Source organism: Mytilus galloprovincialis, chromosome 1, assembly GCF_965363235.1.
Source record: "Mytilus galloprovincialis chromosome 1, xbMytGall1.hap1.1, whole genome shotgun sequence".
Classification (NCBI taxonomy): Eukaryota; Metazoa; Mollusca; class Bivalvia; order Mytilida; family Mytilidae; genus Mytilus; species Mytilus galloprovincialis.
This window is the reverse complement of record NC_134838.1, coordinates 27,358,730-27,377,305: the sequence shown is the minus strand read 5'-3', so window position 1 is coordinate 27,377,305 and position 18,576 is coordinate 27,358,730. Positions and strand designations below refer to the sequence as shown.

Genomic DNA, 18,576 nt, shown 5'->3' with positions numbered 1-18,576 from the left:
CTTACGTTCTGACGAAACTTGTTGGTCAGAACTTAGCTGGTTTTGGTGTTTAACGTTAAATGAAGTAGGCATGAATTGGTATGTATGTGTTTTACAACAACGGTGTTCACATTAAAAAAAAAATATAATTAAGATAAATTCTATGCTTCATTAAGTTTTAGGTATTATAGACGGACACATAAAGCAATATTTTTAATCTAATTATAAATGTGTAACGTTGCTTATATCTTATTCCACGTTGCAATTTTCTTCGCATTTACGGATACGTAAAAGGTTTTGGCAACGGAAGTACAAAGAATTTTGGCTAAAACAATTTTTAGGTAAAATTGATTCCGAAATAGATAATTCATTGTAAAGCCATGTTTATCAAACCGAAATGGTGTAATAGCCAGTTATAGTTGATACGGGACATGTGTGTACAAACTGTACCATGAAAAGTGGTCTAGTGGGACGTCTACAGTGCAGGCGAATTGGTGTCACGATATCTCAGTAGCATGGGTTCGAATCCCTGCGACGGAAGAACAAAATATTTGCGAAAGCAAATTTACAGATCTAACATTATTGGGTTGATGTTTAGACGAGTTGTATATAAATAATGTACAGAGCCATGTATCACCATCACTGATCCGATGTATAAATCTGTTGTAGAGTTGTCACTGGCTCAGATGTACTTATAAACATAATTATTTTCTGTGACTGTATCTTACATTAATTTGTAGGATCTACACATATCCTCAGTGATTGATATAATCTTGCATCCAGTTCATGTTAAGTTATGGGCATAGAAAACTCTAGAGGAAAGAACCGAATACAAGATAATATCTTAACGTTTCAGAAACCAAAATGTGGACTACCATGCACAATGCAATGCAGAAGAGCTCACTGGATATAGTGCACAGTTGTTTTTCAGTTATAAAACTACTCTGGAGCTCATAAAATGAAGCATTATAATCAACATTATTGTCATCCGAGATATATAATATTATTTTTACCGTTGTAATGAAAAAGCAAACACAAACATGCCAATACACTTGCCCTAATTGACATTTCCCTTGAAAATCGTTAAAGCGAAGGTTTGTTTTGTCAACATGATCCCATGGTAATGCTCATGTTTTTCTAATGTTGTCTCGTGCTCATCAACCCAAAATGCATACATGTAAAACCAATATTGAAATATAAATATAAAAACATATCCACATTTTGGTATTTATGGGTGGGAGAGGGGGGAACTTATCAAGAACCTCATCAACCCAATCAGGCAATATGTATTGCCTGACCAAACAGCCCTTAAACCAACCACCACTTGGATATTGAAAGAATGAGGATGTATCACATGTACTTCCGCCAAAGATATCAACCAATGAGGTTATACACATATCCTCAGTGATTGATATAATCTTGCATCCAGTTCATGTTAAGTTATGGGCATAGAAAACTCTATAGTCCATACAGCATATTTGCAGGCCAATCTCAAAATATACCACTAGCAAGGCTTTCCCTTAAGGAATAGTATTCCCAATACTCAAAACAAATTCAACACTTTCATTAAATATTATTTCTTTTAAAATTACTTTAAAACACTTCTAAACATTTAAAGATGCATGTAAACAGTTCTTTATAAATCGTTCATAATTCAATAAATTCTCACGAATTTGACCACATACAGACTTTTAAAAGTTGAGTTAAGGCAATGAACTCATATCAAAATGAACATTGTCATTATTCTAATAACATCTTCAGCATGTGGAAAGCTTGTAAGCAAAGGGACTTAACCTCCAAGTGTAAACTATGCTGGCTTGTCTCTTTCTTTACTGTTGTTGAATCAAACACACTCTTTACTTCATAATCAGGAACATTGACAATTGTATTTCCACTCGATTCTTCACATGTCTACTGAAAATATATTAACCAATAACAAATTGTGTATTTGTACTAAAGACAGCATTAGTCACACTTTGAAAAGGAAAAATCCCTTTGCCTACAATCCACGTGGAAAACCACTAGGGAATCAGTGTCCCTCGAACTGTAGACAAAGAAATTTAATTAAAAAATTTAACCATACATTAAATTTAAGTATACATTTGTACTAGTATACAAAATCATTCAACATTATATTTATTTATTAATTTAGATAAAACGAAACAAAACAAAAATATTGCAACCATTATTTAATCTCCCATGACAAAAAGATTTTTGTGACATATTTCAACACATCAATGAAATTAATTACACATCCCATAGAAAACATCATGAAATTACGGAAAAATTATAAGCATTACTTTTAAATAGGTTCATTTGAACATAAAGCTGCTTCAATCACAGATTTTTTTTTTTTTTTTTTTTTTTTTTTTATTTGTACCGTGCCATATTGGCATCTTCTGCCTTTCTCAACGAAGACATACATAATTTAGTGTAGTATCAATATTTTCCCCATGCATTATTTTCCTATTTTCAGAAATCAAAACATTACTTCATTTGCAATTTGTTCTCACCATATTCTGATTAGAAAAAATCCTTTTCTTTTAAAAAGGTTGTTCAAACTCATTGACATGAATCATCGTGCAATGTCATATTACTTCTCCTTCATTCGTCACCCTGTCAAAGCTGTAGGTAACACCATCTGAAAACAAAAACATTCTATTCAATTCTATGTACAATCAAACAGACCGCTGAACGCGGACCTCGACGAAGACACCTTATAATTCAATACACATCACTCCGATAAAAAACATGAATATCAAGTGACATGTCACACTAAATTATTCCACTTTCTCAATAATTCTATTCTTTTCTAACAAAGTCTTTAAATAGCATTTCTATCAGTATGTACGATGTAAAAATAAATGGAAAGTCCACAACACAGTCAAAAGTAACAAAAGAAACTATTTACCCTATAAACAATTTATTATTCTCCTTTCAACTACAATTTTCCAAAATGGCCAGAGCCCCCATTTCCACATATATTTTATATAGCGATAGCACTTTGCCCTCCGTTTAACCGGCGCACGGCATTACAAATATCTGACCACCTGGGTTGATAATAACTACATAAGGTCTAAATCCCAAAACATCAGTTTGCCACCAAGGTCAAACATTACCATCTAGTTCTATCAAGAAGCCACCAAGGCGAATATAAATGACCCCCAAGGTCTTGACGCCCCCAAGGCTAGTATTTTTAATTCATTGTTGCCATCAAGGCAAATGTAAAAAATCATAAAAATGACCACCTAGATCTATTGCCACCAAGGCATATAAAAATGACCACCTAGGTCTATTGCCACCAAGGCATATGTAAATGACCACCTAGGTCTTTTGCCACCAAGGCATATATAAATGACCACCAAGGTCTTAAAGCCACCAAGGCTATATTGCCACCAAGGCAAATGTAAGTAAAAGTTAAAGAATATAGTTACTTTGCCGACAACACGTGGAGCACGACCTTCCCACAGCTTTGGATATAACCTTGGATATTGAAAGAATAAGGATGTATCACATGTACTTCCGCCAAAGATATCAACCAATGAGGTTACTTTACTATAGGTAATTTAGCTGATTTGTAAGGATAACATCTTCATGCCTTATATATCATGTACTGTAGTACGACGCTAGATTAAATCTGACGTGGAAAGGTTACACTCGGCCACCGAAACCTTCATTTTAATGAAGCCCAGGTGCTCATGTGGTCTTGCGGGACGGCTACAGTGCAGGCGATTTTGTGTCACGATATATCAGTAGCATGGATTCGAATCCCTGCGAGGGAAAAACAAAAAAATTGCGACAGCCGATTTACAGATCTAACATTGCTGGGTTGATGTTTAGACGAGTTGTATATACATAATGTACATTGCAATGTATCACCATCACTGCTGGTGATTCGATGGATAAATCTGTTGTAGAGTTGTCTCTTGCTCAGACGGATATATATAACTTGACGAAATTCAATTACGTCTTGGTGAAATCAAACGCATTGAATCATATAAGCTTCACGTCAAACAGATTAACAAAAAACGTGATGGTGTGCAAATTAACCACCCTTTAATCAGACCCTCTAAACAATAAAAGAAGCCTCGAAATCGTAGATTTCAAAGAAAATTTCGAGTTCCGACCAATCCCAACGACACGGTTGTCAATTTAATCAACAGTTTCTTTTTCTGAGGACAAACTAAAGTCTTGTTTATAATGTTTGCCCTACTCCCAGTAACATAGATAATATGAAACTGGGAGATGACCTTGATAACTTTGCCAGAACCCTCAGAATCAAAGAATATTTTGGTAACAAGGATAAAGAGGTGGATAATGAGGAAGACTCAGACACGTCTGACTCGGAGGAAGAAATCAGAATTCCGCATTTTAAAAAGAAGAGTTCCATGGATTCCAAAACCTAGTAAATCTGCTACACTGGAAGATATTATCAACTAAACCAACATGATCAAATCGGATGTTGTTCATCTAGCTAGCAAAAAGTATTCGTCATTTTATAACACCTTTTCGGATGAGAAGAAAGCCATACAATCGCTGAGAAACCGAGATGATATTGTGAAATAAACAGCAGACAAGGACAGTGCCGTTGTGATAATGGAAAAAGCTAACTACATCGCGGAGGCAGTGCGTCAGCTCTCTGATGAGAGATTTTATAAGAAGCTAGACTATGACCCTTCTTTCGAGTTTAGTTCCAAAATTATCATTGCGTTACAAACCATGTCAATGACGGTCACATAGATGAGGATACAATTGGTTATTTAAAACCATAGAATGCCAAGCCTTGTCGATTGTATCTTCTTCCCAAAATACAAAAGGTTAACAACCCTGGTAGACGCATTGTATCCGCAAACGGCCCTCCGACTGAGAAAATCTCGGAATTCGTCGATTTTCATTTAAGATCTCATGTAGAAAATCTTCCTTCCCACATTCAAGACACTACAGATTATCTTCGTAAAATGGAATCCATGAACCCTCTTCCTCCGGAAACTCTCCTTTTCACTTTAGATGTCACCTCATTGTATACCAACATACCTCATGTTGACGGCATACAATCTTGTAGGGAAATATGGGACTCGCGCAACATTTTGGAACCATCTACTGAATGTTTAGTCCAGCTGACTCTGGTCCTAAAATGCAACAATTTCACCTTTAATGGGGATCATTACCTTCAAATAAACTGGACAGCGATGGGGACGAAAATGGTACCGTCTTACGCCAATATTTTTATGGGCAAATTAGAAAAACAAATTATTGCAGCATATTTATTCACACCTCTGTCTTGGTTCCGTTTCATTGATGATGTTGACATGAAATGGATTGAATCCCAACAAAAACTGGAAGATTTCATCAGACATGCAAACAACGCCCATTAGTCAATTAAATTTACCTATGAAATTTCCAACTCTAAAATATCTTTCTTAGACACAACCATATCTATAAAGGACGGTGTCATATCAACAGACCTCTACTGTAAACCCACATATAAACATCAGTACCTTTCTCCCCAAAGCTGTCACCCCAAACACTGTACAAAAATATCCCGTACAGTCAAGCTCTCAGAGTAAAGTGGATTTGCTCCTCTGAGGAGGCTGTCACAAAACGGTTACAGGAACTTCGCGGATTTTTGACAAAACGAGGCTCTAAGAAATTGGACCTAGATAAGGGGTTTGCGCGCTAATAAAAACAGAAACAGCCGCAATGACCTCTTACAGTAGAAACGGAAGAGGCGCAGCAAAATAGTCCCGTTTGTTCTAACATACAATCCAACCTTTACTAACCTCTCACGTTTGATCCGTGCCAATAGACAACTTTCGAGTTAATCCATTCCGTATATTTTCGGCACTTAGTTTGTACCTAAGTCATGTGACACAGGGGCATGTTCATTTCCGGTAAAACGAAAATGTCCTTCAAACTTCAAAACGTAAACAATTTGAAAGGTTTTCTACAAAAGAGAGGCGTAACCTGTTACTTTTATAGAAAAGATCATCTGGTTAAACTTTGTGATCTTGCATTGTAACTTCAATTGCCTATATTGAACGAGGAGAACGACGTAGAACCTGACATCACTATTTCAAGTTTGACAAGGCGTACACTGGTTATCGGGGGAAAGGAGGTCATAGCTCCAGAGGTTTCGAGTGTTGTGTGGTCAGCTGATCTTAGATTTATTCCTAACATTGAAATTGGGGACATATTGGTATACATGCTGAATTATTGTGGTTGGTCCGGTGACAAACTAAAGAGTTACAAAAGGGACAATGGTTATCAACTATTTCAAGCCAACCATATTGATTCTGTCAAGATTAGTCCTCAATTTGATGGCAACTGTTATTATGTTGGTGGTACCTGTGTTCCAGAGACAAGGCAGAAAGAATCTCCATATGATGTATGGATTTTGGTTAGACCCTCTGGTGAAATTGTTTCTGGCGGTTGTTCTTGTGTTGCGTAAGTATCTCCTTGTTGCAGTGATTCTTCTTTCTAGTTTGTTTAGAATTTTATTGTTGTTCACATTGTTCAAGGTTCAATATATTTTCAACAAGGTTGCTTTGTGTTCAGTTGTTTTCATGAATCAGATTGCATACAGGCTACCAGGAATACTGTTGTTTTCCCCCTTCTCTTTGAATATACATGTATGGAAAGGTACAGGTATAATGTTTTATCAGTGATCTCAATAAATATCTTGTTCTTTTTCCTTTTACTATGTTGATTTAAAGCATATAAAATAGTTAAGTCATATCAACCAGTGATCATGTTGAATTGATTGACTGCTTCTACATGTACATGTACATTTCTGATTACATGTACAAAATGTAGTTCATGTTACACATTCTGTAGCTGATTCATCTTACAAAGTTTTAAATTGAAAGTGTCTCTTGATAGCTTTTTTTTTAGCTAGAAGACCATGAAGACAGTTATTTTACTCATTTCTTAACAAGACAATTAAAATTTAATCAACCTGGAGAAAGTGGCAATCTGAATCGTTAGTTTCTGTGGCAAATGATAGAAACATTGAAGTGCACTTTATTTTTAAAACAGTCATTTCTGTGTTTCTCTCACTAGCTTCATTATTTCAACAATGTGAATGATTTCTGTATTTTCTAATGCCAGACATGATGCGGATATGTTGAAGTTTGAGAACCAGATGTAGCAGAATGTGGTAAAATTTATTTTAAGTTGAGTGAACAAAAAAGTAAATATGTATTTTATACTAATTTAAATGATATACATTCATCCTATTCTTTTATTTGTTTTCAATGTAAGAATAATATGAGAACTGAAGTTGTTGTCTAGTAAATTTTATTGGACACTAAGACACTAAGATACAACAGACATGAAAGTACTAAACATGTCATCATGGTCATTCAAATGCACAGAAAAGAAATGACACATTACTACTGATATACTCCTAGCTTGCAATTATAGAAATATTAATATAAATATTGTTAAAAATGAAAATCACATGTACTTCATAGTATTCATTGCATACATGGTTCCATTATACATGCAGGTTTTTTTTTTTTATGGTAGCAGTATTCAGAATTAAAACATGTAAAAATTTATTCCAATTCTATCACTGAATTCTATGATAACTACTCTTTGCAACTCCTGGCTGATGAAAAATTGGGCATACACAAATGATATAAAATTATACATGTCAATCAGTGCCAATAGTAACACTTTTCTTGAGTCTATAAAAAAGAAGATGTGGTATGATTGCCAATGAGACAACTATCCACAAAAGACCAAAATGACACAAACATTAACAACTATAGGTCACCGTACAGCCTTCAACAATGAGCAAAGCACATACCGCATAGTCAACTATAAAAGGCCCCGATATGATAGTCATTATGTTGTTATAAAATTTTATTATTTATATATAAGATCTATTACCTTCTTTCACAGAAGTTTATCTAATCGTGCTAATTAAACTAGTCTTGTCTGGTAGAATTCAATGAAAGGGGTTTGCAAAATGCACTTTAAATTTCAGAGGTAATGGGGCATGCAAGCATTGTATTGCTTTGCTGTTTTCCATTGAGAGTTTTAGTGAAAGACACAGAGACAGGTTCACACAAGCATGTACAGATGTGGTATGCACATGGGATAAACCTAAGAAGAAATCAGAGCCAATGGAAATTGATGAAATGGAAATTAGGCGGGACACTTCAACAAAGCTAAAAAGAACCCCCATGACCAAAAATTACAAACCAGCCAGTACAATGTAACATAGAAGTATTGAAAAAGACTTGTACAAATTGTTTTCAGGCACAGACTCCCTTGTGTTACAAGTCCTCGACCCGCCAAGTGATGCATCTGAGGATGAAGCAGAGGCTGAAATCCCTACCCTTTCTGATGCTGTATCATCTTGCTCATTGTCTGAAGGGAAATCTTTGGCAAGTTATTTGCAAACTGTCTATTCAGACAGCATAATTTCTAAAATTGAGGAATTAACAAGGGGGCAATCAGACAATGATGCATGGTTTGAGCATAGGAAGGGTTGGATAACAGCTTCTTTGTTTCATTCTGTCTGTCATTTCAGATTTAATGATAAACCTACCAACTATATTTTAAAGAAATTATTAGGACAGGAAAAAATGTTGTCATGTCCTTCAGTTAACTTTGGCAAAAGGAATGAACCTGTGGCTAGACAATTTTACAATGAAATGTATAGGACAAAACACAAAAATGTTTAAATTGACAATAGTGGTCTTTATGTTTGTACAGAGTTTCCATTCATGGGAGCCACCCCTGATGGAGTAGTGTCTTGCAGCTGTTGTGGGAAGGGTTTATTGGAAATTAAGTGCAGTTTTATGCATCAAAATGAAAACCCTCTAGATGCCTGCTTAGACTCTCATTACCATGTGTACAAAGATGAGAACAATTGTCTAAGACTAAAGGAATCATCTTCATGGCATACCCAAATACAAGGTCAGATGGGGATTTGTAAAAGGCAATGGTGTGATTTTGTATTTTTCACAAAGAAAGGTATTGCAGTCGACAGAATTATTTTTGACAAAAATCAATACAATGACATCATTGTAAAATGTGAGAAATTTTTCCATAAATATGTTGTACAAGCTATACAATCTGACTAAATTACCATTGAGTGACCATAATGTAAAAAGAAAAGTGCAAGTAACAGATGCCGTCAATCAAAGTATAATTAACTGTTTAAATAGATAATATATCTAAAAACTTTACAATGTCCTACATGTACTTTACATTTGAATTTATTCAATTTAAAAGCTTTTAACACAATCAAGACTGTACATGTACCTAAATTTAATATGATGCATACAAAAAAATATTCCAGTTTTGTTAAATTGATAAAAATGAGGAAGAAAATTATTATTTTTACTCTTGATGGTACATCTTGATATTAAAACACATCCTAAATAAAGGGTATAATTGAATTTCCGTGAAAGGTTATTGAAAAAGTAATACAAAAAACAATTAATGAAAAGTAAGACAGCAATCAATAAATAAAAAGAAATAGTGGCATTTAAGTGCAATCTTAAATTAATTTCTCAAATATTTTTTTTTCAATTTGAAACATGGAAAGATAAGCAATTCTTTTGCCTAACTGTAACTGAATTTCCAAAAAATATTTATCTGAAATATAAGAGATGTTTGTAGCTGAAAAAGAGTTTTCAATGATAAACTAAAAGCTAAAAATTCATTTTTAACCAGTAAACACATGGATTTAATAAACCATATATATATTTCAAATAATGAAGATCTTGTATATTACATGTATGTGTATGAAAAAGAAGAAACTGTAATAAACAATGTGAATTTCAAATTTATAATTATTTTTTTACTAAAGGTGATTGAAGGTTACACAGAAAACTGCAAACTTTGGTTATTTGATTTGACAATGGTTTAAGACTCAACGGTAAAGTATTTGATAAAATCTTGAAATTCTTCAAGCGTCCAATGGCTCGTTCCACATGAATTCTCTGTTAAGCAATTTTTTTAGTTTTTGTAATATCTCTACTCAAAAGACATCTGCCTTTTCCTTGAGCACATTTTTTGGTGAAAGGAGGAATGTTCAGAGTTGCTTTCCTTTCCAGTAACAAGTCGCGAATCAGGAATCCTCTATCTGCCATAACTTCATCTCCTGCTTTGATATTATCAAGAAATCCTGAATGCTCTGTGATGTATCTGTCCGATACATTACCACACCATAAATTCGAAACGAAATTAAATGCTCCAGTAGGAGTAATAGAAACAAGCATTTTGTATGTATTGTGCTGCTTGTATGTGCTGTATGTACGGGCTTGAGCTGATGGTGTTGTCGGCTTCTGAATAAATATCTCGGTACAGTCAATTATACATGTTGTTTTAGGAAAAGTTGTTCTAAAAGATTTTGGAAGATGTTTTCTGACTTTTTTGGAATTTGGCCACTTTAATAAAGGAGTAAAAACAGTATTCATAAAATTGATCCAGGTTGAAAAAATTTGTGAAACTCTTGACTCTGAAATTCCAAAAATATCTCCCAAAAGAAATGAAGGTAAAGCCAACCTGATTTTCAAAAGTGTAATTAAAAATTCATTGTACCGAGACAGTTTTCTTGAAGGACCAGGTTTTTTTGTTGAGCTCTCTAACTGGTATTTTGCATCATGATGTGTTCCTTCATGTCCCCTCCAGTACTTCAATGATGGGGATGCCTTGTCAAGTATAGCTGAAAACAAATAATATTTATCAGTCTATGGCATGACACATTATTAATCTTAAAAATAAGAAGAAAGAGCCATAAAAGTCAATAAAAATACATTGAACAAGGTCAAAGGTGATGTTATAAATATGATGAGTTACACTTTGTCTTTGTGTGTTGAACCTGTTACAAAAATAAGTGAAGATAATGAATTTTGCTAACACAGGCTCATATGGAAGTGAAAGGTTTAAAGTATCAATATAGAATGATTGGTATAGGTCAATTATACAGCAACACAGTGACAAAATAAACTAATAAACATATACAGAACAACAATGTATAGTCCTCAGTTATATTTTTTGTTATTACATGTACATACCACATGGTCTTCATAATTTAGAATCATTTAAATATAAAAAAAGAAGATATGGTATGATTGCCAATGCGACAACTGTTCACAAGAGACCAAAATGACAGATGTTGACAACTGTAGGTCACTGTATGGCCTTCAACAATGAACGAAGCCAATACTTACAAGAAGATTCAAAAGATTTGCCAAGAATCATGTTAATATGAGATTATTTTCAAATGCTCATTTGAAGTTTTTTTTATATTTATGATCAGTTGAATGATTTGATTTGAGTTGCAAACAGTATAAAGATTCTCACTAGAGTGTATTTGAGACTTGGAGACGTTAAAATCTTTCAAAACTGTCTGACTGTTTACTGCAAAGATGATGGGAACCCTGAATTTACATGGTTTAATGCAAATTATTGTATTTTGTATTTACTAAATATTCCAAGAAGAGCCATTACTGAAGGAATGCCAAGGTATGATGACACATTCTTGTCTGTAGAAGTAATTTTGTCTACAAATTCAGCAGTCAAACAAGGTTTTTCTTCTGTCTTGACTTAATTCTCCTGGTCAAACTTCATCTGCTTTATGTTAGCCTCTAATTCAAATATATCATTCATTGACAAATCTGTTTGGGTCTCACTGTCACAAAATGTAGGACGATAAGGAATTGGATTTATGTACTCATGATGTAAAGGCATCTCTGAAAAATATTGTATACTAAATTAAGTCTTAATTCTTTAAAGTAAACCCAAAGAACAATAATGTATTTTTCTAGCTATAAAATTAGACAGCATGAAGAAAAACATACATTTTTCTTGCAGTTAGATATAATGTTGGGTACACTTTAATAGCTTAAATCATGTAAATAAACTTACGAAACATTGTTTCACTGCTAGTTTGATTCTTGGTGGTTTCTACAGTCACTTCATTTGAAACTGGCAAAAATATAGTATGACAGTTGCCTTCTTCATCAACCTGCAATAAGCAATACATATTATTTAATATATTCGGTCAAAAGCTCCTTAGAGCTTGTGTTCCTTATTTGTACTCATGCCGAAACAAAATAAAGTTTTCTTATCTTATCTTATCTTATAAGCCCCAAAAAGATAAGAATAATTATATAATTTTCTACCTGGAGTCTTATTTTCAAACTGTTCAAAGAACAGAAAAAACTTGTATTAAAATTTTTGAAACTTTAAAGAAAGTAGTTACCAGGTATGATCTTGAAGTTGTCTGTTTTATGTTAGGAGCCTCTCTAACATCAGTATCATTGCTGTGTGAATGTGGTGTAACTGTGGTTTCCCTTTTCAAGATTGAAGATTTTCCCCTTTGGTCATCAACTTCCTTATAGTTATTATAAGCGAAAAGCTCTGGATACGGGTGCAGCACACTTGGTTCTCCATCAATAAAATGACGAGAACACAGACGGGAGAACTTGCCAGGAACAAAATTATCTCGCCTTATCAAGTCAGTCCATCTCTTTTTTTGATATGCAGGTATGGGAAACGGGAAAAAACGTATGCCTGCCATAAATCCGTATCTTCCTCGTTTCCTTTCGTCTGCATTGCAGCCCTCCGCTGCACAGTAAGACTTGGGCATGTTTTTCAATTGCAAATTTCCCGGGTTTCCAATGTAAACAATACAAACCGGAAATAGACATGCCCCCAAGTTCATTGATATCACGTGACTCAGGTACAAAAGAATCAAAGAAACATTGACGGAATGGATTAACTCGAAAGTTGTCTATTGGCAAATTATTGCCAAACACCCTAAATTATCCAAGATCTTTCTCAGTCCTCCTGTCTTAGCTTTTCGGAGACCAGCAAGTCTAAAAGACTTATTTATAAGAGCTGACGTCTCCTCAAATAAAAGCTGTTCAATAGCAGGATGATGCAAGTCATGTGGTAACAATAGCCAATTTAGAAAAGTAAACGCATAACAATACGTACATTAAACGTCAGTTCAAGAGAAGTTCGAATCTGATGTCAGAAGATGTAACCAAAGAAAATAAACAAAATGACAATAATACATAAATAACAACAGACTTTTAGCAGTTAATTGACTTGTCAGCTCCAGACTTCAATTAAACTTATTGTCTCCATCTTTTGAAAATCAGGCACAATCCTTCACGTTAGGGGTTTAGTATCATACCATCATGACATATAGGAGAAGAACATAACCCGTGTAATGCCAACAACTGGTTTTTAAATAAATGTGGTTAGTTCCGATGCAAAGACCCTATAAGTAAAAGGTTTTATTAGCTTCTGAGGTGAATACTGAAATTTTTGTGCTTTGTAAAAAATATTTCCATAAAAAATTGGATGTAAAATACCTGAACGTATAAGAAGTCTGCATGTTGAGCTATATTTACGAATGATGTCCTTATACCGATGATAACATTTAACATACACCATACACGAGCCAATCGTACAAGTTGAGATATATAAACACCGTACGATGGTGACAAGGGAACGTCATTATCTAAAAATAGATAATCAACGATAGGAAATGAGAAAGCATCTCTTTTATCATAAATTTTAGTATTAAGCTTTCCAATAATGATATAGATATCAATATCGAGGAAAGGATCGTGGTCATTATTTTTGTCCATCTGATAAGTTAAGCCTTTTTCGACTGATTTTTATAGTTCGTTCTTATGTTGTACTTTTATACCACTGTCCGAGGTTAGGGGGAGGGTTGGGATCCCGCTAACATGTTTAACCCCGCCACATTATTTATGTATGTGCCTGTCCCAAGTGAGGAGCCTGTAATTCAGTGGTTGTCATTTGTTTATGTGTTACATATTTGTTTTTCTTTCATTTTTTTACATAAATAAGGCCGTTAGTTTTCTCGTTTGAATTGTTTTACATTGTCTTATCGGGGCCTATTATAGCTGACTATGCGGTATGGGCTTTGCTCATTGTTGAAGGCCGTACGGTGACCTATAGTTGTTAATGTCTGTGTCATTTTGGTCATGTTATTTTGATGGGTCTTTGCTAGAGTGCAATGAAGAATAAATTTTCAAACCTTGAAAGAAGTGTCCAGGATTGTACCAGTAATGCATTGCAAAAGTGAAAATAGTGGCTGATCTTTATAGATACTGTTTATCTTAAACTAGCTGTAATAACTATGTATATATAAAAGACCTTCATTTTCACAATCAGGTGTACAAGGTGCAATTATTCATTTATCAGTCTAGGAGCTGCTAGGTATCTTGTTGTATCTTGGGTCAATGTTCAAAATTGTTTATCTATAGGCGGTAATGGTAATATTTTCTTTTGTATCTCAGTCCATATCGTTATCTTGGATATGTATGATGGCTCGTTTCGAAGCTGAGACATTTCCTGTTCTTGTTTCTATGTGCTTTCATTTGATAAAAGCGAAATACATTTTCTATCAAAAATACTGAACTCGAAAGAAAATTCGAAAACGGAAATTCCATTACCACAGGATGAAATACAAAAGTCAATACATTAGATTTAAAATTCATATGGCATATATATATTTCAATCTAGGTTAATGTCGAAGTTGGTATTTAATTTTCTCTATTATGAATCAACAAATAAGTCAGCCCCACATTATTTGTTCAATATTTTAGTTGTCATGCTAGGGTTAGATATATTTTTACCTGTTTAGTACAAAATTACAAAACAGTGAGCTCGTTTAAAGTTAAATACTAATTTCTCGCTATTTGACATATATGCCTAACATATTTCAATGTTAACTTACTATTCAAAATTTTGACGAGAATATGGCTAACCATTAGATGGACATAATGGAAAGAAAATGTTATTTGTGTTCAAAGGAATGATAGTGAAAATAGTCTAACAACTGTGTAAGTGTTAACCCTTTCACCCTGGTACAAGTGAGATGTAAACATTTAATCACAGTGTTTGGTAAATTTATTACTTTGGACAATACTAACATTTTTTAAATTTACGACTTTTTATAATAAAGACCCGGATAAAACAGTAATATGTGGTGTTAATACTTGATACTTCTTTTTTTAAATTTGAGCCAAAAAGTAACATGACCAACTACAAAAGAAGATGTACAGATGGGTGCAGTCCTAACCTGTACAGCTAGTTAACTTGATAACCAGTCATTTGGACTGGTCCAAGTTAACCTGTGACCGAACTTAGGACTGCTCTGACCAGTCCTAGGACCAAAATCTAGTTAACTTGAAAAGCGGACTTGGTCCTAGGACTATTTTTATGTCTGCCAAAAAGATAACTTGGAAACAGGTCCGTTATTGATATAAGTTAACTTCGGAACCAGTCCTGTCATAAAGTTAACATAAGTTAACTTCGAAACCAGTCCTGCCACAACGTTAACATAAGTTAACTTTTGCTTTGACAAATCCGATCAAAACCAGACCTGTTCCCAAGTTAACTTTTGACTGGTCTGCTCAACACTAAGTTAACTTGTAACCAGGACCGCTCTATACGATTTTTAAAAAATATTTTTAATATCTTTGTTTCGTAGTGTAAACATCGAAAATAAAGTAAAATTAATACTTCCGTTTTATAAACAGTATTAAATACAAAATGAATTAGTTGAAAATTACGTACGCATAAAACTTCATTGTAACAGAAATTTATCTGTGATCTGACTATCAATCAATTATAAAAACGATCTTGGTTACAATGATAACGGGCACTAAATATATATATTCCAATACCTATCAAATTCAACCATATTTGCACTTTATTATGTATATCTTTGGAAAGAAGTATATTTGATGTTAGTTGTATACGCCCTTGTTAGTAATACATCCTTGAACTATGAAGTCACAATCTGCAATAGTTTAATTCATTTACACACATGACTACAAATTTTTGTTCGCATAAATTTCGGGTGCCAGCATGTCCTCCTTTTATTCAAAACATTGATACGTAACAAAATTTCAGTAGTTTTTATACCTCACGCTGATTTGTACATCAAAATTATTTGACCGCATTGACCAAAACTGACCATATGTGCACATTAATTTGTAAATCTATATACCCGCATAGTAAATCAGCCATATTTTTTATGTCAGGATTCAATGTATGATACAATGGATAGCAATATTGCAATATCATAAGAACAAATTTTTGTTCGCATAAATTTAGGGTGCCAGCATGTCCTCTTTTTACTCAAAATACTGATACGTAACAAAATGTCAGTAGTTTTGATACCTCATGCTGACTTGTACATGAAAATTATTTGACCGCATTGACCAAAACTGACCATATGTGCACTTTAATTTGTAAATCTATATACCTGCATAGTAAATAGGCCATATTTTTTATGTCAGGATTCAATGTATAATACAAGGAACAGCATGGACAGCAATATTCCAATATAATTAGAACAAATTTTTGTTCGCATAAATTTAGGGTGCCAGCATGTCCTCTCTTTACCCAAAATACTGATACGTAACAAAATTTCAGTAGTTTTGATACCTCATGCTGACTTGTACATGAAAATTATTTGACCGCATTGACCAAAACTGACGATATGTGCACTTTAATTTGTAAATCTATATACCCACATAGTAAATCAGCCATATTTTTTATGTCAGGATACAATGTATAATACAATGGACAGCAATATAACAATATAATAAAAACAAATTTTTGTTCACATAAATTTAGGGTGCCAGCATGTCCTCTTTTTACTCAAAATACTGATACGTAACAAAATTTCAGTATTTTTGATACCTCATGCTGACTTGTACAACAAAACTTTTTTAACTTATTGACCAAAACTGACCATATGTGCACTTTAATTTATAAATCAATATACCCGCATAGCTAATCAGCCATATTTTTTATGTCAGGATTCAATGTATAATACAATAAACAGCAGTATTCCAATATAATAAGAACAAATTTTTGTTCGCATACATTTAGGGTGCCAGCATGTCCTCTTTTTACTCAAAATACTGATACGTAACAAATTTTCAGTAGTTTTCATACCCCAAGCTTACTTGTACAACAAAATTATTTGACCGTATTGACCAAAACTGACCATATGTGAACTTTAAATTGTAAATCTATATACCTAAAATTGAGAAAGGAAATGGTGAATATGTCAAAGCGACAACCACCCGACCATAGAGCAAACAACAGCCGAAGGCAACCAATGGGTCTTCAATGTAGCGAGAATTCCCGCACCCGTAGGTGTCCTTCAGCTGGCCCCTAAAATATGCATAATAGTACAGTGATAATGGACGTCATACTAAACTCCGAATTATACACAAGAAACTAAAAATTAAAATCATACAAGACTAACAAAGGCCAGAGGCTCCTGACTTGGGACAGGCGCAAAATTGCGGCGGGGTTAAACATGTTTATGAGATCTCAACCCTCCCCCTATACCTCTAGCCAATGTAGAAAAGTAAAAGAATAACAATACGCACATTAAAATTCAGTTCAAGAGAAGTCCGAGTCTGATGTCAAAAGATGTAACAAAAGAAAATAAATAAAATGACAATAATACATAAATAACAATAGACTACTAGCAGTTAACTGACATGCCAGCTCCAGACCTCAATTAAACTGATTGAAAGATTATGTCTTCATCATATGAATATCAGGTACAATCCCTCCCGTTAGGGGTTTAGTATCATACTATCATAAAATATATGAGAAGAACATAACCCGTGTCATGCCAACAACTGTTTTTTTTTTTTTTTTTTTTTTTTTTTTTTTTTTTTTTTTTTTTTTTTTTTTTTTTTTTTTTTTTTTTTTTTTTTTTTTTTTAAATAAATGTGTTTAGTTCCGATGCAAAGACCCTATCAGTGAATCAATGTTAAAGTCAAAATATGCAATCTTTAATGACCTGACAACAGTATCGTAACTATATCCCCTTTTAATAAGTCTATTTAAAGGTTTTGTTAGTTTCTGAGGAGAATACTGACATTTTTGTGCTTTATAAAGAATATTTCCATAAAATTTTGGATGTGAAATACCTGAACGTATAAGATGTCTGCATGTTGAGTTATATTTACGAATTATTTCCTTATACCGGTGATAAAATTTAGTAAATGTTTTGACCAGTTTGTGATATCGAAAACCCTGGTGTAATAATTTTTCAGTAATAGATAAATTTCTCTCGCTAAAATCTAATACATTGTTACATACACGAGCGAATCGTACAAGTTGAGATATATAAACACCATAAGATGGTGACAAGGGAACGTCACCATCTAAAAATGGATAATTAACAATAGGAAATGAAAAATCATCTCTTTTATCATAAATTTTTTTTGACCTGCATAGTTAATCAGCCATATTTTTAATGTTGGGATTCAATGTACAATTATAATTGACAGCAAAATTGCAATATAATAACAACAAAGTTTTGTTCGCATAAATTTAGGATACCAGCATGTCCTCCTTTAATTCAAAATATTGATACGTAACAAAACTTCAGTAGTATTCATACCTCAAGCTGACTCATGTGACTTGTACAACAAAATCATTTGACCGCGTTCACCAAAACTGACCATATGTGAACTTTAATTTGTAAATCTATATACCCGCATAGTAAATCAGACATATTTTTTATGTCAGGATTCAATGTATAATACAATG

General features: G+C 33.6%; 1 protein-coding gene and 2 long non-coding RNA genes across 3 annotated transcripts; all 3 read right to left on the bottom strand.

Annotated features, from left to right (window-relative positions):
• Positions 1–1,638: 1,638 nt before the first annotated feature.
• On the bottom strand, positions 1,639–3,452 carry LOC143073360 (uncharacterized). The gene is made up of 3 exons (XR_012977489.1): positions 3,414–3,452; positions 2,493–2,620; positions 1,639–1,893 (listed from the first exon to the last, which is right to left on the bottom strand). It is a non-coding gene; the product is annotated as an uncharacterized LOC143073360 (long non-coding RNA).
• A 6,168-nt stretch (positions 3,453–9,620) lies between these two features.
• On the bottom strand, positions 9,621–11,202 carry LOC143070860 (uncharacterized). The gene is made up of 2 exons (XM_076244982.1): positions 11,172–11,202; positions 9,621–10,663 (listed from the first exon to the last, which is right to left on the bottom strand). The coding sequence occupies exons 1-2, from the start codon at positions 11,200–11,202 to the stop codon at positions 9,942–9,944; spliced, it is 753 nt and encodes a 250-aa protein (XP_076101097.1). The 3' UTR covers positions 9,621–9,941.
• A 357-nt stretch (positions 11,203–11,559) lies between these two features.
• Positions 11,560–12,238, bottom strand: LOC143073317 (uncharacterized). The gene is made up of 3 exons (XR_012977482.1): positions 12,206–12,238; positions 11,869–11,968; positions 11,560–11,693 (listed from the first exon to the last, which is right to left on the bottom strand). It is a non-coding gene; the product is annotated as an uncharacterized LOC143073317 (long non-coding RNA).
• Between the last annotated feature and the right edge of the window lie 6,338 nt (positions 12,239–18,576).